At 31.0% G+C, this 23,522-nt stretch overlaps 1 protein-coding gene across 1 annotated transcript in view; it reads left to right on the top strand.

Moving 5' to 3' along the window:
- The first annotated feature begins 243 nt into the window (after positions 1-243).
- Positions 244-23,522, top strand: part of LOC134714627 (MIP-related peptides-like) — a 34,889-nt gene continuing 11,610 nt past the window's right edge. Inside the window, exon 1 of the mRNA XM_063576027.1 lies at positions 244-449. Within this exon, the coding sequence (XP_063432097.1) occupies positions 260-449 (190 nt within the window). The 5' untranslated portion in view covers positions 244-259. The remainder of the gene's footprint in view (positions 450-23,522) is intronic.

Below are 23,522 nucleotides of genomic sequence, written 5' to 3'. Positions count from 1 at the left end.
TAACGCTTTCAAGAAGTTGTCGTTTAAAATAAATTATTAACTTTACATTTGATTCGCAAGTTAGTTTTCTCTAGAGAAATCATTGTTTCAATAGATCTGAAATATATATCTATCTCACCTACGCTTAAATCGTTAAAAGCTTTTTTCTCAAGGAGGCATATGATGCTTGAAAAAAAATATTCAATGTTAAAAGCTAATAGAGACATCCAGAAACTAATTATAAATTTCTTTTATAAAGACTTGAACGATAAGTCGACGTATGTATTGTGGGAAGCGTAAGGCGGTCTGCGTCAATAGTCACGCCCTGTTATTGGCAATTCCATATAAAAGTAAAATCTGTAGATTACAGATACACGAAAAGATCAAAAAGGGACTACATACAATTAACTTTTATTTCATTGGCATTAACAGCAACAGAAGAGGAGTAGAACCACGGCATAATTGGAACCGTAAGTAAAAACTTTATGTATTTAAAAAAGTGCCCTTTAAAAAAATAATTACTTTTTTTTCGATTTTTTAAACAGTTTGTTACTGTTATACCATTGAATAAGTACATTAATACATACATTTAAATTCAAATGTTACGTTATATTTTTTATTTTACGTATGAAAATAAATGTTAAAAATAATATTCGACTGTTTGTTAACATGTTCCATGGAAAGATTTGATTTGTGTAAATATGAAAAATGGATTGCTTTTTAATAATAGGCTGCGAAGTTATATAGATATCTCAAATAAACTTCTTATTACCAAGATGTTTTTAAAATACTTTTAAGTTTAATTAACATTCAAACGTCTATTAAACATTCATACATTTAATCAACATTCATACGTTTAATAAACATTTATACGTTTAATAATCATTCAAACGAATCATCAATGACATACTTGATTTACAAAAAGAACACATAAGGTGTACATAAAATCATACAGAAAGAGAAATACAGAAAACTGATTTGACTAATTGAATCGTAAACCTCATTTACATTTTTGTAACATACAATATTTGACACCTTTGTGCAATTTATTAATCATTTCAAAATTTCTTGTTTATTGGATATTATTTTTTATCTTTAATCTTAATATCTCAACCAAATAAAATTCCAAAGGTGAAATAAGTTAATAAATAAAATGAGTCGTTCTGACAACAACAATGGGAAGCAAACCGACAATTTCTTTCCAAAACAACCGTCATGACATTACATATTTGGATTAGTTAATTTTTTTTACAAATAAGTCTCGTTTAGAATTGTTTTACATTGGTGTCATATCGGGGCCTTTTATAGCTGACTATGCGATATGAGCTTTGCTCATTGTTGAAGGCCATACGGTGACCTATAGTTGTTAATGTATGTGTCATTTTGGTCTCTTGTGGACAGTTGTCTCATTGGCAATCATACCATATCTTCTTTTTTTAAATATCAAGAAACCACTGTTGAATTGTAACAAGAAAGTTTAGAAAGTAAAAAATATATTTTACATAAATTAAGTGTTTATCAAAGTATGTTGGATGGAACATGTATGAATTTCAGTTATTTACATAGTTTAATACAAAGAAACGTTTATTTATTACAATACATGCAATGATTTCAATACTTGCAATGATTTCAATACATGCAATGGTTTCAATACAAAACATTAATTTTTTTTAACGCAAATTGTAAATGACATCTTATGAACATTCTATTCTTGATTCACAGTCATCGTTAGTGAAATCTATATCACCTTGAATTGTCCAAAAGGTGTTAAATCATATACATTACTCCTCGTTTTCTCAATAATAGCAATATAATTAATAAAAATTTGTCATTCTTTATCATCCACGAGGTTATGTCAGATGGCACTGACATGTTATTGAAAAGTAAAAAAACAACAATACCGAACTGCAAGGAAATTTCAACACGAAAAGTCCTTAACATTGTCAAATGACAATATCAAAAGATCAAACACATCAAATAAATGGAAAACAACTGTCATATTCTAATCTTGGTACAGGAATTTCATTATGTGGAAAAAATTATTTGTAATATTATTTCATATGGAACAAATAAATATCAGTATTTATTTATTGTGTAATAACGGTTATAGATTATTTATTCCAACAGGAACACATATTATGGCATAGTTTATAAAAATGTTCAAAGTGGAATAAATACACGTTGAAAAAATACTTTCTTGTAATACTCTTTGAAGTTTTCGTTTCGTATACATCCTTGTCTTTCAAATATTAGACTTAAAGTATTCCTGATGAAATCAAGGTACATCCAGAAACGCGATTAGGACGAATAACATTTTACCTTTTATACAAAATGCAATGAGACATCTTGTTTCTTTCTGTGAAGTACTATCCTGTTATTTCCAACACATAGTATGTTCAATGGACATCTATAAATAAATTAGAAAATATACTTTTTTTTCTTTTTTTCATAGATGTCATGACTTATAGTTCGATACTCCCCATTATTTAACATGAATGACCTGGTATCATATTTTAATATGGAGTTTGCATAATTTCTTGTAACAAATTTTTAATAAATTTCATGTTTATTCTGTACTTTAATTGTCGGTGCGGCACTACACACTTTTTAATACAAAGAACATATCATTTTTTTCAATACTGTGCTGCTAACAACACTAATTATACAACATATATTGTATGGAAAGAGTTATGAATCACTCGTTAACAATAAAAATACAGAATAAACATGGTTTTTATTAAAAAGTTCAAGGAAAACAAATTATGCCAGTTTCAAATCAAAAATAATTCCAAGTTGAAATAATTGCCTCCTCTGAAGTATATATGAAAATAGTACGTTGATATGAATATCATATTTATATACCAGTAAATATAAATTGAATTTACTAATTTGTTTCAAATTGAAAACAGTTAAAAAATTGAAAGATTTAAACGATTCTAATAATGCAAATCTTGACCTAAAAAGGTACAGTGCTCTACACGTTTTTTTTTTGTGGTTATTTTAACCTCTACATGTTTTTGCTCAACACAAATTGTTGAATAGCTGTCTCAACCACATCTTTCTGTCAGTGGTAAGACAACGAATACTAACGTATGTATCAAATTATAGGTAGGTAATACACGCTTTATCGATACCAGTAACGGGTAAAGAGGCTTTTATCAAGTTCTAACATAAAATAAAACATTTATTTTAAGTTTAAAATTGAGCGTTTAAAGTAAAATGACAAAAATATTGAACCCAAGGAAAATTCAAAACGGAAAGTCCCTTCTCAAATAGCGAAACCAAAAGCTCAATCACATCAAACGAATGGAAACCAACTGTCTTCTCGATTTGTTACATGATAAGATTTTTTTTTATTTCAATATTATACGACCTATCAATGTACTTCAAAGGAGACAAAAGTCTCTCATTGGAAACTCTCTGAAGTAAAATATCTTATTGGAAACACAGTGGTAAAATTTGGCATTGGGAAATATCTGTTGTAATACATATTAGTGGAAACTCTCTACAGCAAAGAGAAAGCCGCTACAGTAATATAGGACACAGGAATTCACAATAGCCATACATATATCACCGGAGAGCCATCACTGCAATATATAATCCGTTTGAAAGTCACTCCTGTGGTAAATCTCGTAAAAAGAAATTCCTTGAATAAATCCAATGGAATGGTTAAAACGTTGGTACAAGTACAGAGTTGAATAAAGAGTGAAAAGTACGAAACATGTGTAATGAAAAGAAATATAAATGTTGATATAAGCATCATTAGGTACCAAACTGACCTGAGTCAAAAGAAATCTAGAAACGGCACAATCTATTATCACAGAAAATCTGAACTTATTGAACGGCCATACCTGGAGTATTATAACTTCCAAAAGCATGGCTTAAATTATCGTATCCATTTGTCACTGCATTGTGATGTCAGAAAAATACGAATGTATCTACTGAAAGGGTGCTTGACAATATGACACTGAATATTATACATATATCCAACTAATTAATTCAAAATAGTATGTTTTGTCTTAGAAATTAAATCACCAGAGTCAAAATGAAGGACGGGGTAACAAAAAAAGATCGGATAATTATTAACCTTTCTACAGTTCAGAATGTCAAATGAATTTCTGATTGTACAAATACATTCGAACAATCCGAACAATGACTCTCTATATAACATCATTGTATGATTGTTTTGTTTTCTATCATCTCAATAAAATAATCCCACATTGGCTCAACAGGCTGTTGGTATTTTATATCAAAAATGTCAATCAGTTTAATGAGCCTCTAAAGAAATATATTATTACGCCAAAATGATTTAGGACGTGGATAAGCTGTTATGGTGTGAACAATAAAATATTTTATGCCTTTTTGAGATATATTTTCTATTTGAATTTTGAGATAAGCATGATTTTTAAGATAATATTTTACGAAAACTTGGACTCATGAGAATATCATACTTGGTTTATATTAGGGTGGTAGTCTTATGATAAGTTAAAGAGATTCGAACCATCTAAAAATATAACGGTTATATCGGTTAATAGACTTCTGAATTGTGTAAGCATTAAGTTAAAAATCGTTTATTAACTACAACTGGTCGAAATATATAACGGATGACATCTTCGTTAGACACATTTATAAAAAATAAAATTGGTTCATATGTATAACATCAGATGACATCACAATTGTTCATCACCAAGCACTTTTTAGACTATCAATAAAGAGAGATTAAAAGTACTATCTTCATGAAAACTCATCCTATATAAAGCTATCGTAGGGTTTTGTTGTTGATAAGAAAATGCAACACGTTAATAAATCGAGAAACTCTTTCGTTTTTTTAAGGCGAAAATTTTGTAAGAATCAATAAGGGAACAGCAGTAAAAACTCCTTTAAAATATATTATTACAAAGTTTCATTGAGCGTACAGAATCAAATGTAAAAATAAGCCCTTTAATGTGTTTCAACAAGTTACGATTTCCGATCAATAACTTCTCCCAGAGCTCAACATCAGAACATATTACAAGTTTTATACCTTATGTGTTATTAATATCTCGAATGGTGCATGATAAAATTATGGTGTCATAAGGAAATGCGGTGCTAAAGCTTATGAGCATATCTGTAAATGTGTCTGTTACAATTCCCTATAGGCTTCCCTGTTTATAGAGATTGAATGTTTCTATGAAATGTGAAAAAGAAAAGTGCTTAGAAATTTTTACGAAACAAGCATTTCTCACGGTGGTAAATGTCTCACTTCTAGGAAAGACATTTAGCGTATATTGACTTCATTTATCAAATTCGTGAAAAATTGACAACGGGCTGTACAACAACCCTGATAATATTTTTGAAATATTTATTTCAAAGACTGGTAATAAAAAACGTCATAGTCTATGTAACGAAAACAGTAAACTTGTTTGATAGGTATTGAAACCAAATACGTTATAAACATGGAAATAAATTAAATATGAATTAATATATATATACATCATATTTACATGCATATAACATGTTACCTTCTAAAAGTTATCAAAATGTACCAGGCTTATAATTTGATACGCCAGACTCGTGTTACGACTAAGGTAATATATGCCCAGATAAGAAAATCCTTAGTATTTCGAATAATTAATACTTTTCCAAGCAGTAAAATTATAAAAATGACCATATAATTCATATTAATATCAACACCGAAATGATTACTACTGCACTAAAGCAGGTAAATATAAAAACTGTAGAATGAGCTATTATTTGCTCGTTCTCAGGATCGACAATGCACACGAAAACAATGTAAGTGAACTACCTGTTAAGTGTAATCACTAATGGCGCTACCGATATATTTCAATGAAATTATTTCTAGAATCTTTAGGTCATAATACTTTTCGATGTCAAGTACCTTAATGCAATGTTTGTCCAACTGATCTCAAAACGACACTGTGCTATAAAAGTTTATCTTACACAATATGGACAAATACTATTTATGTACATTAAATAAATTTGCACAGTGATTCCTATGTTCACTGTTTTCTTGAATAACCTGACATTCAATACAATAATACACCAATTTCCGGTGGATATGTCGGGCATTTCCGTCATTATTCGAGGACATCTTGGTTTTTCGAAACGTTAAAGAGCTGTGTAAACAGTTAAATATTTAGCAAAGAGGATAAATTCCTGAACAATACAATTGACTATTATATTGAATTGGTCACGTGATATGATACCGTTATACTTTTTTACCATGATTTCAAGTTTGGAAGATCGGCAAAAATATAAGAAAATAATAGTACATGTAATCTGTATTGGTTCCATTTCATGTCGGATTTTCTGTTAGACATCCCAGAATAATATAATATGCAAATGAAAAAAGTCAAATGTGATTTAAAAACAACTTATGTCAAACGATTTATTCTACTACAAATCTGATATTTTTACTTAACAGATCATTGCTGCAACTAACCCAATGATGTCTTCTGACAAAAAATATCTATACTTATGACATCAAATGCTTTCATTTTTGCGTTCAAAATTATCGAAATTGTATCACCAAACATTAACTTATCTTAAAAGTTTAAATATGTATATTTACAATTCTATTTTCCCTAAAAAGTCTAATAATGTCTTTGTTTTATGCATTTTGTTCCGAGAGACAACAACATAATATTATTAAGAAAAGAAAAACTCGCTCATGTGAATCAGGTGAAAATCATTTTGTAAATCAATTGGTCTCAGGGGAGAAACTTTCCATCGTTTGTATACAGTCATTTCTCACTATTTCTTCAGGCATTAATAAGAATCAAAGAAAAACTAGTTAAATGAGATCTTTTTAGTTTTGAAAAATAAAAATTCGTATCCAGAATTTATATTAATAATAAATTTTGACTTCAAGGACATTCAACATAGTTGAAGCAAACAAGAGTACATTAAAATATTTATAACTATTCATCTCAATTCCTTAACGCGCAACAAAAAAGAAAGAGTTCTTAATTGTGTTTTATTGTTATTCTTTTATTTTAATACATGTATAACTAATAATCAAATATAATAAGCCAATTTTGTCAACAGATTCCTATTTAATATTTTGACATTGTCAATAATGTGGATTCATTTACAGCAAACTTTAATCGCCCAGGACGGAAGCAATCAGAAGGACGATAATATATATGTATATATATCGACTAAACATGTGTAACACTAATATCAACCAGGAAAACATGTCCTATAGGAACTTTAATAACTGTATATTCGATGTACTTAATTTAACTTGATTCTCAATTTGAGTCCAACATGACCAGAATGGTAATTACCAGTGATGATCATCCAGTAGTAGTTAATTAGAAAGTTTATTAGATTTATGTGTGGCATTATATGACAGATATTTCACACATTCAATAATATTTTCACACTTCTTTTCTATTTAGTATGGAGGAGGTTGTCATAGTCACCGAATATCGCGTTATACTTTAAATCAATTAGTAATTTGGAAATACTATTAAAAAAACTATCGTCCTCTATATTTCTGCAATAAAACATTGTAAGGGTTCATATGTTTGGTGTTATAAAGTCATTGAAACATAATATTGTTCTTTGATTAAATTGTTTTTCTTCAAATTATAAACATTCTGCTTTAATTCAAATGTCAAAGTCAAATTAAAAGGTTTACTGCTGCTCACATAAGGAAGTTGACATGTTACTTATAACATTAGCGATACTAATTATTACTCTACCAGATGCGCATTTTGACAATGAAAAAGTATAACAAAAAAAAACCGATCGAACTCCATGTAGCAAATTCAAATAGGGAGTCCCTAAAAATATAATGACTTTACAGAGATACTCGATGGCAGAATATTTCATAACTGGAACATAATTAAAAACATTAAAAACCGTAAATTATTTTTAGAAAAATTAGGTCGGGCTAGGAATCAGAGCTTTGCATGAAAGAAATATATTTCTATATTTGAAATAATTCCAAAATGTTGTTACATCAAATTTCAATACACAATATTAGTACTTTCATGCCAGTACCGAAGTGCTCTTAACAATTGATAAGACAAGTTACAGAATCCTCGTTTTGTCTCCATCTAAAAACTTGACTTTTCATTTGTTATACTATACATAATTATTGAATTTAAGATATGTTTTCCATCAACAACCGTAGGCTCTCACGAGAAACGATATGGCTTCTTTAGCTTTCAATTGTTAAAGGAAATGAATAATTGGACGAAGAATAACTAAATAATTGAAATTTATTTCTTTTCTTTAAAATAAGTGTAACAACCATACAAAAGTTGTTAGTTAATTCGCATTGCTAGAGGAGTAATTCATTCTATATTGAAAATAATTAAGCTAGAGTGAACGATGTTGAAAATGGCGTCTTCACTTAAAGGGCATGTCAATTAAATACCTTTTACAAATTTACCGATTTACTTCCCCCAACGCCTCTTTAGGATACCATGCATTTTTTTTAAAGCTTGAAAAAAAACAGTGTTAAGGAACTTTGCCCACTGATAATTTAGCCCGATCGTTGATTTGACTAAATGTTAAAGTAGCATGTGTCATTAATCAGTATCAAAAATCACTAACAACCAAACACGGACTTTATTGACAGTTAAACATACGATTGTTTAAATATTTACTAACTTAGCATGTGTGAATTGAAATCAAATAATACTACAAGCTTTTCACTAAGGAATAATGTTTATTGGAAATTTGAATGATCTAATAAGTCATCGAACTAATATCTTGTCAATTGAACCTATAACATTTCTACTTTTAAATCAATTCAATCACAACTACGAAAGGCTAAAATAATACTAGATGCAAAGACCTTTTCTGAGGGAAACCATAAATTCATACACAAATATATATATTTAAACTACTCACTACTTAAAACTAATTGACTCATCAAATATCCAAGCATAACCTCTATATATAAACAGTTAAACAAAGATTTAGACACATTTATAATTGTCTAAAACTAGTCTTAAAGACATACATTGATCAATTCGCTATCAAATTGTATTACAAAAGGATAAAGATCGGGCAGTTGCTATCGTAGATATAAGTTTTGATATTTCTGAATACTTTCTATTTCTAACTTTTTGTAAGAAGTGAATACATCTCCATAAGACATATAGACACAATCACACACTACACAGAAAAATATCCTCGTTTTGAAGTCGCCTGCAAATCAGAAATGAAAAACCAAAGGCCGATCACTAAAGTTAAAAACGAGTCCAAGAAACGCTGAAATGATGTGACGATATTTTTAAATTGAACATTTCATTAAAAACGAGGATTAACAAAGAAGATGCCATGCGACAATCATAAACCCGAAGTCAAAGAACAGCAGACGTCACGAAGCATTTTAAAGCAGTGACTTAGACATATTAACATATAAGCTAGTCAAATCCGTAAAGAAAAATATTTCTCATGTTTTTTAAGATCACGAGGGAAAATTGAGTGAGTGGTAACTAAGTTAAGACAAATTAGTATGCGGAAGTTGTACGTTTATTGTCTTCAACCTGTGTTTTTTTCACATTCAGTAGAAGTATGATGAGAATCGTCAGCAATATTTGACTGCTATTTTTCAGTCTCTGTCTCTGTGATCTAAGTAGTTACCGTAACACATATGACTTAGTTATAATCAGACTCTATTTAACAAATCCTTAGTGTAATAGCTCTCTAGGTGACAAATTGCATTACAATAGTGTGAACTCAGTTTATTGCTTCAAATTTGTCTTCATAAAATCGTTATAGCAATGCCAAACCTAATTATGCTATTCCTGGTTTCTGAAGTTTTCAAACTTGTAATCGTATTACATATCTGTCACCATACACACACACTATCCTCGGTGGATAGAACACAGAAATGGACGGTATTTGAAAAATAAATTCCGAAAGCAAGTGCCCTTTAAAAGATGATACACAATGTTAGACAAATTAATAATACATGCTCCATATAACATTTACAGACACATAAGTTTCATCATATAAATTGAATGGTCAATCTTTCTAAAAATCGCAAAATGGTTTAACTGTGGAAGGTTTTGTAGTTTATGAATATGAACAAACAGATTTCATGCTGGACCTGGGTCGTTTATGAGATGTCTTGTGTATGCGAAGTTCACACTATGTAATTTTAAATCAAATCAAAGTGTGACACACGTATAACTGTTCAATATTTTAATCACGTTGTTTCTTATTTAATTTTAAAAATTTACCCACATTGTTTAATTCTTAAATATTCTTTGCAAGAACAGTTTTTATACTATTGAGCCAGTGTGTTGATATCATAGAGATTTTACTGAGATTTTATCTATTTGTTTTTATAGTGATACAAATTTTAACAGTGTTGACTGCTATACCTATGTTTGTTATCAAATACTGTAAACCATCTTATTTTCGCGAACGATTAATTTTCGCGACTTTCGCGAGTAGAAAACTAACGCAAAATAAACATCGTCGAGAATATGCAAAAACTTTTATCTTTTTTTTCATATCAAACTGCATAAAGTTTTTTTTTCGAAAATCGTGAAATTAAATAGCCGCGAAGTAGATTAGAAAAGGTAAAACGCGAAATAAAGTATCCGCGAAATTAGGTTGGTTTACAGAAGTTCGTTTCTATGTATGTTGCTCTATCGGGTTTTGGAAATTTTTTTTGCACTTCAGTGTAACCGTTGCTTCGTTCTTTTTTTTCTTATAACTGATGTGTTTCCCTCGGTTTTAGTTAGTATTCCATATTGATCAGCGGTATACTACTTTTCCTTTTATTTGACATTTTTTTCTCATAATGGCTATTTGCTGTTGTCAAACATTATTGTCAATATTATGGAACTGTATGTGACTTCAATTCAGGTGAGAGGTTTGGCTACCTATAAAACCAGATATAATTCAACTTGTTCCACATGAGAAAGACCTGTTTTGAGATAGGAAAATGACAGATGTTATCCAGTTATTTGATGTGTATGGGCGTTCATTTTGTTTGTGATTAGGGACTTTCCGTTTTCAATTTTCCATGTCCGTATTTTTGTCATTTTACTTTTTATTCAGTTAATAATTTGGAACTATATGAACTTAATAGCTTTAAATTTGATCAAATAAAATAGTTTCCATGGTTTAGGTTGGTCTTAAAGATTTCTAAACATGAGTAGGCTCAGTAAGAAATATTTAATGTTGCTAAGATATTTGTCTTAGTGCAGTCTGTCACACAGAATCTATGATGGTCGATAGTAGATTTGTTTGTTTTCCAGATAATACGAGGAGTTTGTCTTTCAAGGCCCAGTTATCAGTTTTAAAATATCGAATTCAATCCTAAGAATTACTTAAGATGGTAATCAGCAGACGACTAGAATTGCATTTGTTTAACCACGTCTTTTGTTCCTAAAAATGCATTTGTTTGAACACGACTTTTGTTCCGTGCACAATGTCATTAGCATTACTCAATCCTTTCATTTCATTTCAATACCATAGAACGAGCACTTTTATCACTATCAAAATACATGTATCGTGAAATGATAAATAACCAAAAAGACTGTTTATAATGTAATTCTACAAAGCAATCGTCATGATGAAAACTAACAAATACATTTAAATGTATCTATGCTTTTTCTGTTATGTTCTTTGCAATTGCTGGTAAATATGTATTTAACTTTTATATGCTGTCTGTATGGCTACCGGGATATAAATAGTATATCAATGTATCCATAATCTTCATTAAGACAATATTTGATTCTTTCTAAAAATGTGTAAGAGGAATGTTTACAGAGCTTAAGTAGCATATGGTGTTACAAGAAATATTTTAAGCGTATTATCGTTCTCAATTGAAATGTAATCAATCTATGAAAACCACTTTGCTTAAGTCATGTTCCCTTTTTTTTTAATCTCCATGACAACAAAGGCGCTGTTCTTCATAGCCGATTTTGTAGTAAAATAACAATCAGTCCACATATTGAATAAATATTAAATGGTTTTAATTGTTATCTTTACTAAAATCGTTCCATTATCTGACTACTATCAATCCGTTAACTGACTCCAGATTGCACAAGATTATTGAGCAACATGTATAATTGTTAAAAGGTCTAAATTCAATAATATATTGTATAGGTGAACAGACGACAAAATGTAAAAGAAATACCAAAAGCTAGCCTGAATTATACCATAATCGTTAAAACCGGGTATAGAAATATGGTCAACATAAAATGTTTAGGTCAGACATTTAGACCTATACTGAGGGAATTGTCCGTTTGTGCTGGATATGTTTTAAAATACATCTTGATGTGTATATGTTAATACTTAAGACACGTGTTTTGACGTGCGAGATATGAAAATATGCAACCACGTGTTTTATTGTGCAGTATATTAGATCGTATTTCTGCTACGTATCTACCGCACAGCAAAACACATACACAACCAATCAGAACATTGATGTTAAATCCGGTTTTTCTTCTGTACACATTGCAGGATAAAATGTCTTTCCCTCTTCCTTATATACTATCTTTTGACTAAAGATATACTTAACCAAGGCATATATTACCTTAGCCGAATTGGCACAACTTTTGGAATTTTTGGTCCTTTAACTTTGTACTTGTTTGGCTTTCTTACTATTTTGATCTGACCGTCACTGATGAACGAAACGCGCGTCTTGCGCATTAAATTATAAGCCTGGTACCTTTGATAACTATTTTGAAATGACAGTAGTTATTTTCCAAATATCTCCACAGTTTATACGTTTAGTAGAACGGTGATGAATTGTTTTCGTCCTGTATTTGCATGATGTATTTTCACCTGACCTTTACGCAAACATATAGCAGTCAATCAACGATGACAACCGATATTTAAAGCATGCAGCATGCGTTGAAACTTTGATAATCATTCATGAAGTTTTCTTTAGAACATATGCAAATAATGAATTAATTTCTGGAATGTACAACTCTTTCTTTCGATGTTTAAGATACATTGCGTGATTTCAGAACCAACTGTTTCACAAGATGAATACTAAGTTTAACGACAAAACAGAAAAGTATTCGCTCATCAATGTTTACTTTCCTTCTTTTGAATGGTGATTGTCCTTTTGGTCGCTTCTTACGGAGTGTATATTTTCCAAATGGCATAGCCCGTGTCTTAACTGACATTTTAAGGTTTCAATGATCGTAATCTATATGTATGATATGTAAAGTATTTAGTCGGGGATACTGTTATTGGTTATTGCATAGTACATGTCTTCTTAATTCGTACATAGAGGTAAAGACTATTATTGGAAGATTGGCTGTATCTGTAGACGTATTATTATAAACTTGATATCAAATCCTAATTTGTTTATAAAAAAAAAGACCCATGTAAACTATCTGCCGGATAATTTGAATAAACGACATCCTGTAGATAAACTTATCTTTTGGCATTGGTCAAAGTTACGCTTTGTTGATATTGTAACAGTTGTTAGTAATAGGGAGTAATTTTAAACCAATACGGTGTGTCATTTTACCAGTCTTTGTATCTGGTACCGATCTGATGAGACAAAGCCTCTCAATTGATTTAATACCGAATTTTCTTCTAATGTTTTGTTTTGACGCAATTTCGCCATGAAATGCGACATGAATCCACGAAACTGTTTAACAATGTGTTACCCCGCTGTCTTATATAACAATGTGTTACCCCGCTGTCTTATATAACAATGTGTTACCCCGCTGTCTTATATAACAATGTGTTACCCCGCTGTCTTATATAACAATGTGTTACCCCGCTGCCTTATATAACAATGTGTTACCCCGCTGTCTTATATAACAATGTGTTACCCCGCTGTCTTATATAACAATGTGTTACCCCGCTGCCTTATATAACAATGTGTTACCCCGCTGCCTTATATAACAATGTGTTACCCCGCTGTCTTATATAACAATGTGTTACCCCGCTGCCTTATATAACAATGTGTTACCCCGCTGTCTTATATAACAATGTGTTACCCCGCTGCCTTATATAACAATGTGTAACACCGCTGTCTTATATAACTTTCTAAACGGTTTGGGTTTGCATATAATGATTGGCATTATTTATACCCTTAACCTTCATTCTTTGATGGATGGATGTCCTTTTAAGCAATCATATACATTGTACCACAACTCTATATATCTACTAAATATAAGTTACTAGTACTTGTATTTAAAACAGAGTATTAACAAAATTTATCACATATGATATAAGGCGCGATTAAGCACTTAGTCTATTGACTTTAGTTTCCTGTCCATCCTTGATAAGGTGGCGTAAAGCAAATCAATTGATTTAATTCCATTCGTTTGATGTGTTTGAGCTATTTGATAAAGGGCTTTTCTTTTAAGAATGTTCCTTTGAGATCGGTATGTTTGTTATTCTACTTTTTAATCCACCAATGCTGAGCATCTAAATGGAGAAAAACGGACTACTCTCTTTTTTTGTCTTCTTTGAACAAAGTGCGCCAAGTTGACATTATTTATATAAAATCTTTTTAAATAGATTTCATTCTGTAAGTACAATCTGATATATGCTTTTGTGTTCTCTATGGTGTTAGACAACATTTTACCCTGCTGATTTCCATTAGGAGAGGAGTCAGTTTTCACTCGTTTGCAGACTTTTATCGGATGATTCGTTTGTAAATAAACCCAAACAAAAAAGAGTTAATTATCTGCTCACGGAAAACCAACAAGAACATAGTTCAAGAATGAATTCAATAATCATAGAAAAAGCATAAAGAAAAATAAATAAACGATAGCTATTAAGTTAGTTGTCCCCAACAGAGTATCTATAACAGTGTATTATCAGGGTATGACAATGCTGTATTTGAGAGTTTTCGCCTACGAATTGAGGTTTGACGGTCACGAAGGCAGTGTAACTTGATGCAAGATTTAAACGAAAAAAAATGTTATCAAGCTGTTGTCTTATTTCAAAACGGCATGTCAGTTGAGTTTGACGTTAAATTAGAGTCAAATAAAATTGCATTTTAATTACAGTTGGACAGGAATAGTAATCGTGTAAAATAAATTGTAACCAAATTGATGTGATAAGCAAATTAACAAGATACACTCAGAACCAATACATTATAATAACAAGAATGAACACTTGTTGACTGCATAAAACAAAATCCAAAATCCATAGCAGAATCGGAAGACAAAAAAAATAATAATTCAGCTAACGTAATAAATGTTAAACGAATGTCATATTTGTATTGTAGCATAGTTGTTTATTATATCTATGTTATATATTGAATACAAGACAAGAAATTAAAACAATTATACAATAAAGATTGTAATGGGTGTCATATATAATATAAAACTTCTTTGTGCATTCATTTTGAAGTCTTAAACTATCGCCAGATAAATATACAATGTTATGTTTATGTCATAAAAATATCATTTTTCTATACCTGAACTCCACGGGTCCATTTCCCTTGTCCGTCTATTCATCTAACAAACATATTTGTCACACTGTTCTGAGATACTATTGACAAGATAGCATTATATTTTGCCAGCAGCTTGACAGTGTTGATCTGGATGGTTTATACAGACTTCTGATCTATCAGACAAGTTCAAACTGTTTTCCAATAGTTTTATCATTGTGTCGAACAAACTTTTGTGTAATGAAATTTTATGCGACTGTCATATAAGTGAGAGGTTTAGCTGGCTCCAAAACCAGTTTGAATCTACCATTTTCTACACAAGGAAATGTCTGTAAAAGGTCAGTTGTTATCTATTCGTTTGATGTATTAAAGCTTTTGATTCTGCCATTTGTTAAGGGAATTTCCGGTTTGAATTTTCATTGGAGTACGATATTTTAATTAATTTTACTTTTTCTAAGGCATTGCTGAACAGAATGACGTCATACTTGATCAGCAGCACGATATTGTGGAGTTGTAACATGTAGACATTTTTGTATCTACCCCAGAGGGACCTTTTAAAAACGTGTGGAATTAACTTCATATTTTTCAAAACGTCAAGTCACAGGCTTTGTATGCATGATAAGGTGGATATGATTGGAAGAAAGTAGTTTAGAAAGACATTTTAAGGTTGACATGCAGAAATATTTAGCTGTTCAATTATAACTTATTCATTCAATGATTTTATCAGTAAAACAACTGAACTATGATTGGTTTTAAAGGATTCTTAAAAATCAGCTCAGAATATCTAGAGTGTGTGATGTCATTTATGAATAAATAAAATCTTTATAGTTACTTTTCCAAATATCCTTTTTCCATCTGTTCGATATACTGTTTATTTAAAACCAATAAAGATATATTTATGAAATTTGAGCTCATTATATGCCTCGCACTTACTTAACAAATTGTAGTATTTTTTTTTTTTAGAAAATTACAATCTTTAATCGAATTTAAAGCCGGTTTTGCTTAATTTTTGTCTAACTGTATATTTTGAATTAATCCTGTTAATTTAATATAGCATAGCAATTGCATTGCGTGATAAGGTTGATAATATTTCTTTTCAACTGAAAAACAAACTGATGTTAGTAAATTCACTTTTATTTCTTGGATTATTCTAATAACTGTTTATGACGTCTTGCACTAAATCCTTTAGATTTTGGATGTGTACTGACTGATAACTTTTCTAATAAACAGGATTTTTTTTATTATCTGTTATTGGATTTGAGCTAGCTTTAAGTAACCGCGAATACTCCAAAATGTGTACTTTGTGTCTTTTGTGTTCTTGTTATATTTTCTGTGTGCTTTTTATCGATCTGATCAGCTCAGCTCTTTTCAGCTGATTTTTATAATTTTTTCTTTTGTTCAACTATTTCATCGCTGACCCAGGTTAGATGAAGGTTTGGCGATAGAAAACATGTTTAACCTCGCCACATTTTGTATGTGCTTGTCAAGAGGTAGGAGCTGTAGTTAAGCGATTTGATTTGAATTGTTTACAATTGTCATTTCAGGGCCTTTTGTAGATTACTACGCGTACTGTTTTTAACTCCTAAATTGGCTGGTGTGTCTGGTGAAGAGTTGTCTTATTGACAATAAGATCTTCTTATTTGATACAGGTTATTCTTCAATATATTAAAGATTAACTCTAGGTGAACGCAAATTATGTAACCTTTACAATAGAAAACAAAGAAAGATTAAATCCTTAAATACACAAATTTATGATTATACGATGTTAACACGAGCACGTAATCTGAAGAAATACCTAAACAAAAATAATTTTCCTAACTAAACTTGAGTTTGATTATTTTGAAACTACAGACAAAATTAATTGCAATCCCTTGGGAAAGCCTTGACAATTTTAACTTTTATTTTAATTTGATGAAAGTTACATTACACGCACGTATTTCTTTAAACTTTTGTAAGATGAATTTGTAATCGATTTCTTACACACAATAATACTCGAAAGACTTCATAGCATAACTTCACATTCTTTGTTATTTTGTTCAGATTATATTAAGATATGTATTATTTTAGAGAGCATTTAGACCCATGTACGGGTATTTATATACTCGTATTTTTCTGGTTCAATACTTGATGTTATCTTGTTGGTAGCCGTACTGTACACGTTATTTGTTACTGAGTGAGAAGGTTTTTGTGTGCTTGGTTGTTTGGTTGTTTGGCAGTCGTACTGTACAGGTTAATTGTTATTAATTGAGTTGATTTTTGTTTGCTGGGTTGTTTGGCAGTCGTACTGTACAGGTTAATTGTTATTAATTGAGTCGATGTTTGTGTATTGGGTTGTTAGTTTGGATGGTTGTATTCTTCATACTCATGACTCGTCTTACCTTGATAGCCTTAGGTAAATTGTTATCCAAGGTACCAGGCTTATATAATTGATACGCCAGGCGCTCGTAACCGATGAAACGTCACCATATTTGTGGTTGTATAAAGGAATACCTTATATACACTTAAGATTGTTTTGTTTTTTTAATTTCTAGTGTTCATTCATATCAGCTTGTTTGGTTTCTTTGAGTTATCCTGGTTATTGGTTAAAGGATATAACAGTTGTTTGGTGTGATTTTTATAGTTCTTTTTTACTTATATTTTAAAAGTTTGAATAGTTAGTAGTTCTAAAAATCAATCAAAACCAATCTACTCATTATCTCACGAATGCAATTGCTTTATCTGCTTATTACTGTTTTAGTAAAGCAATAAGGTAAAACATATCTGACATAACTACTAATGCTCCATATTAATCAGTCACAATGTCAACAATAGGAACAATATCAACACTGTCCAATTTTTGAACACTTTCAATTACCTTTGAATTATTCTATAGGGTACATCACATAAACACTAACAACATTGACTGTTCTGGTAAGGAATCGGATGGTTGTATTTGAGGCTTCGGGTTATAGCTTCTGATGTTTTTTCATAATTTATAGATAGTCTGTGACAAGTGATATGTTAATTATTATCTTTAGAAGTAAATACTAACAGACAAATCAAAACAAAACATGGAGAAAATGCTAAGGTATAGGAAAATACTTCCCCATAGGTCTGGGGATTCGTGATTTATATCTGTTAGTATGAATCTGATGGAGGATATTTTTCGCATGATAGACTTCGTGTCATAAATGATGTGATGAGTTTTAATTTCACAAAATGGAATGTGTCTATCAATCGATTATGTTTTACAACAACAAACAAATAATAACAGTAATAATAATAATAATAACATTAAAACATATACTATTATTGGTAGTAGTAGTCGTAGTGGAGTGGTATTAGAAGTTGTAATATTTCAAAAACTTTGAAACCAATCAGTTTCCATTTTTTATGTTTTCACATTCATGGAATTTCAAACACAAAACTATTTGCCTCTGAGTTACGCTGTTAACTTGTATTTGTATATTGAAATAAAGCTCACTGCCAAAACCTAGCGGAAAACTTGATACAGCAATGTCCTATGAAAGTCGTGTCTCTGTAGGTCTTCTATGTGATACCAGAAATAGATTGTCAACTGTTACTAGTCTACGGGTAATTTTTATGACAGAAACCATGATTAATCTCGACACAAGCATCAGATCCCAACAGGCAAAAGTTGTAGGAAAATAGCTTTTTCATTAATAGTGATTTAAGAAGCCTTTCCATGTAACCAGTTTGACATTATAGGCATATGTCTAGAGGCACTTTAGCTGTTAATTATTATACGATACGGCTTTGTTTTCATTGTTAGGCGTACATTTTTCAAGATCTAAATTGGAAAATAATGAAATAGAATTTTGAAAAACAAAGACTGAATTGTATTATTGTACAGCCTCCTGTTTCACGTTGGTTACTGGATGTTGACCTCTCGGTAAAAGTCAATTGTCGGATTATTGGTGTCGTTGCTTTGATATCTATTTGAGCTTTTCGCAAACATTTGGGATAGTTGCCAAAAGATGACTTGCATTAGTGGAAATACCTACCCCGATACATATATATGAAAAAAGATGTAGTATGGTTGACAATGAAACAACTGTTTACAAGATACAAAATGACACAGAAATGATATGTTCTTGTATATGACATTTAATGCTATCCACCGTTTCATCACGCCAATGATTTATGAAAGTTTGGGTCAATGGGTACAAACTTAGATTACAGTATTCAAAGTATAAGTAACTAAAATGTCCAAAAGAGGAATTACATGCTTAAGAAGTGATTATCAGGGAAAATGTCACATACACGACTTAAACATAATTGGTTCTATATAGTATGCATACGAACATCAAAATTTAATATTGATGGTACATTAATATGTATTGGATAAAACCGTTTTGAAAATATAAATTACTTTATAAGAGGGTTGACCGTACTGAAAACATAAATAGCTTTATAATAGAGTGGAACTAAACAGACATATGATTTAAACGGTTAAGAAACCCGTCTTTGACAAACAAATCTATTTATGTTGTACTGGACTTTTCTAAAATGTATTTGGTCTAGAATTAAAGCAAAAATACTATAAGATGCTGCAAAAGTTTTTGCTAATGAAATCTAAATGGGTCTTAAAGTTTGTTAAATTTGGCGATAACCACAAAAAAAAAAAAAAACCACTTTTGCTACAGGTCTGTGAAGATTTATTGTATTTTGCAAACTTAATATAAGAATTATTATTATAACGACATTTGAATATTCTGCTTTTGATATGATAAAGAATTAATCGTTTAGTAAGAAACTTATGATGTAAGTATAAAAAAGTATAAAATAAACAATTTTATACCAAACAAATTTCGGAGCAAATTTTAAAAGCTTGTATATCAAGTGATCTTTTAATAAAAAGCTGATATTGGTTATGGAAATGTTTCTGATTAATTGTTGAAGACCAACTCCTGAGTGAGAACCACAAATTCCTACGATATTACTTCATGGATCAGTAACATGATGGAGCTAATTGCATCTACGTGGAGAAGCGATCGTTGTGACTGTGGCGTATCGGTCTTAGGACTAGATAAGTGATGGATGATATTGATATAAGTAGTTTTTACGTCAATTATGATGATACGTCCCAAGTGAGACACAGTTTAACCCTCGCTTATTAATCTCTCATGTTCATTGATTAAATCTCATTAACACGTGACCAGGATGTAGACTCGGTATGAAATGTCAATTAATCATGTAAAAGAAGAGCGGGTTGTGTCTCGGTTCAAACTACCGCAGTATGACAGCCGTCTCCGATCCAGCTGATAATAAACTTATAAGAATGAACGAATATTAACATGTTTAAGAGCCTAAGTAGCTTGGAATTAAACCGCAGTCTTAGTTTGTTTTTAATTAATTTTTCGGTGATATTTTAGGCGTGAGGCGTGATATTTTTATTGTAACAGCCTAAAAAGCTATTTATATATCAGCTGCAATGACAACATATGGACCGTTTATCTTTCCAATTTAGACAATTCTCCACAAACGACAAAAAAGAAAGGGATATTAGCAACTGCATATCAACCTTAAGGCTTCAACAATAAGCAAAACCCATACCTTCCAGTAAAGTTTAACAGGTCGAAATGTGTTTTAACTCAAAACAGAAAACCTATACATGACCTGATTTAATATAACAGTATACAAAAATTTATAATGATAGACAACAGCCAATGACAAAAACTTGACTACAGTCATGTGACAGAATATGGTTCTTTTAGCTTGTTTGTGGGATGACAACAGTCATTGACAGAATATGGTTCTTTTAGCTGGTTTGTGGGATGACTACAGTCATTGACAGAATACGGTTCTTTTAGTTGTTTTGTGGGATGACACCTTAGAGGTGCATCAGTTTTACTTGACGATCAGTTGAAAATAAATTAATCATAATTAAAATGATCGGTACTCCGTTTGAATTTCTGTTCTGGTAATTATAACATCAGCCAATGAAATGTTAGCCTTAAAAAAAAATTATCATTACTACAACACAAGAGGATCCCGAAAGGTCTTTAATCAAAGTATAATGAAGTAAAGCTTGCACATATATCTGTTTTCTAACCAGATCGTATATATAAACTAGAGGCTCTAAAGAGCCTGTGTCGCTCACCTTGGTCTATGTGCATATTAAACAAAGGACACAAATGGATTCATGACAAAATTGTATTTTGGTGATGGTGATGTGTTTGAAGTTCTTACTTTACTGAACGTTCTTGCTTCTTACAATTATATCTATAATGAACCTTGCCCATTAGTAACAGAAAAAATATTTGGTAAAAATTTACATAAATTTACCGAATTAATGAAAATTGTTAAAAATTGATTATAAAGGGCAATAACTCCTTAAGGGGTCAATTGACCATTTAGGTCATGTTGACTTATTTGTAGATCTTACTTTGTTGAACATTATTGCTGTTTACAGTTTATCTCTATCTATAATAGTATTCAAGATAATAACCAAAAACGGCAAAATTTCTTTAAAAATTACCAATTGGAGGGCAGCAAGCCAACAACCGATTGTCTAATTCATCTGAAAATTTCAGGGCAGATAGATATTGACTTGATTAACATTTTAACTTCTTGTCAGATTTGCTCTAAATGCTTTGGTTTCAGAGTTATAAGCCAAAATCTACATTTTACCCCTGTTCTATTTTTAGCCATGGCGGCCATCTTGGTTGAATGGCCAGGTCATCGAACACATTTTTCAAACAAGATACCCCAAAGATGATTGTGGCCAAGTTTGGATTAATTTGGCTCAGTAGTTTTAGAGGAGAAGATTTTTGTAAAAGATTACTTAGATTTATGAAAAATGATTAAAAGTTGACTATAAAGGGCAATAACTCCTAAAGGGGTCAACTGACCATTTCGGTCATGTTGACTTATTTGTAAATCTAACTTTGCTGAACATTATTGATGTTTACAGTTTATTTCTATCTATAATAATATTCAAGATAATAACCAAAAACAGCAAAATTTCCTCAAAATTACCAATTCAGGGGCAGCAACCCAACAACAGGTTGACCGATTCATCTGAAAATTTCAGGGCAGATAGATCTTGACCTGATAAACATTTTTATCCCATGTCAAATTTCCTCAAAATGCTTTGGTTTTTGAGTTATAAGCCAAAAACTGCATTTTACCCCTATGTTCTATTTTTAGCCGTGGCGGCCATCTTGGTTGGTTGACCGGGTCACGCCACACATTTTTTAAACTAGATACCCCAAAGATGATTGTGGCCAAGTTTGGATTAATTTGGTTCAGTAGTTTCAGAGGAGAAGATTTTTGTAAAAGATTACTTAGATTTATGAAAAATGGTTAAAAATTGACTATAAAGGGCAATAACTCCTAAAGGGGTCAACTGACCATTTCGGTCATGTTGACTTATTTGTAAATCTAACTTTGCTGAACATTATTGCTGTTTACAGTTTATCTCTATCTATAATAGTATTCAAGATAATAACCAAAAACGGCAAAATTTCTTTAAAAATTACCAATTGGAGGGCAGCAAGCCAACAACCGATTGTCTAATTCATCTGAAAATTTCAGGGCAGATAGATATTGACTTGATTAACATTTTAACTTCTTGTCAGATTTGCTCTAAATGCTTTGGTTTCAGAGTTATAAGCCAAAATCTACATTTTACCCCTGTTCTATTTTTAGCCATGGCGGCCATCTTGGTTGAATGGCCAGGTCATCGAACACATTTTTCAAACAAGATACCCCAAAGATGATTGTGGCCAAGTTTGGATTAATTTGGCTCAGTAGTTTCAGAGGAGAAGATTTTTGTAAAAGATTACTTAGATTTATGAAAAATGGTTAAAAGTTGACTATAAAGGGCAATAACTCCTAAAGGGGTCAACTGACCATTTCGGTCATGTTGACTTATTTGTAAATCTAACTTTGCTGAACATTATTGCTGTTTACAGTTTATCTCTATCTATAATAATATTCAAGATAATAACCAAAAACAGCAAAATTTCCTCAAAATTACCAATTCAGGGGCAGCAACCCAACAACAGGTTGACCGATTCATCTGAAAATTTCAGGGCAGATAGATCTTGACCTGATAAACATTTTTACCCCATGTCAGATTTCCTCTAAATGCTTTGGTTTTTGAGTTATAAGCCAAAAACTGCATTTTACCCCTATGTTCTATTTTTAGCCGTGGCGGCCATCTTGGTTGGATGACCGGGTCACG

This window comes from Mytilus trossulus, chromosome 1 (genome assembly GCF_036588685.1).
Source record: "Mytilus trossulus isolate FHL-02 chromosome 1, PNRI_Mtr1.1.1.hap1, whole genome shotgun sequence".
NCBI classification, from domain to species: Eukaryota; Metazoa; Mollusca; class Bivalvia; order Mytilida; family Mytilidae; genus Mytilus; species Mytilus trossulus.
Note: the sequence above shows the minus strand (reverse complement) of the source record. Positions and strands in the feature narration are given on the sequence as shown.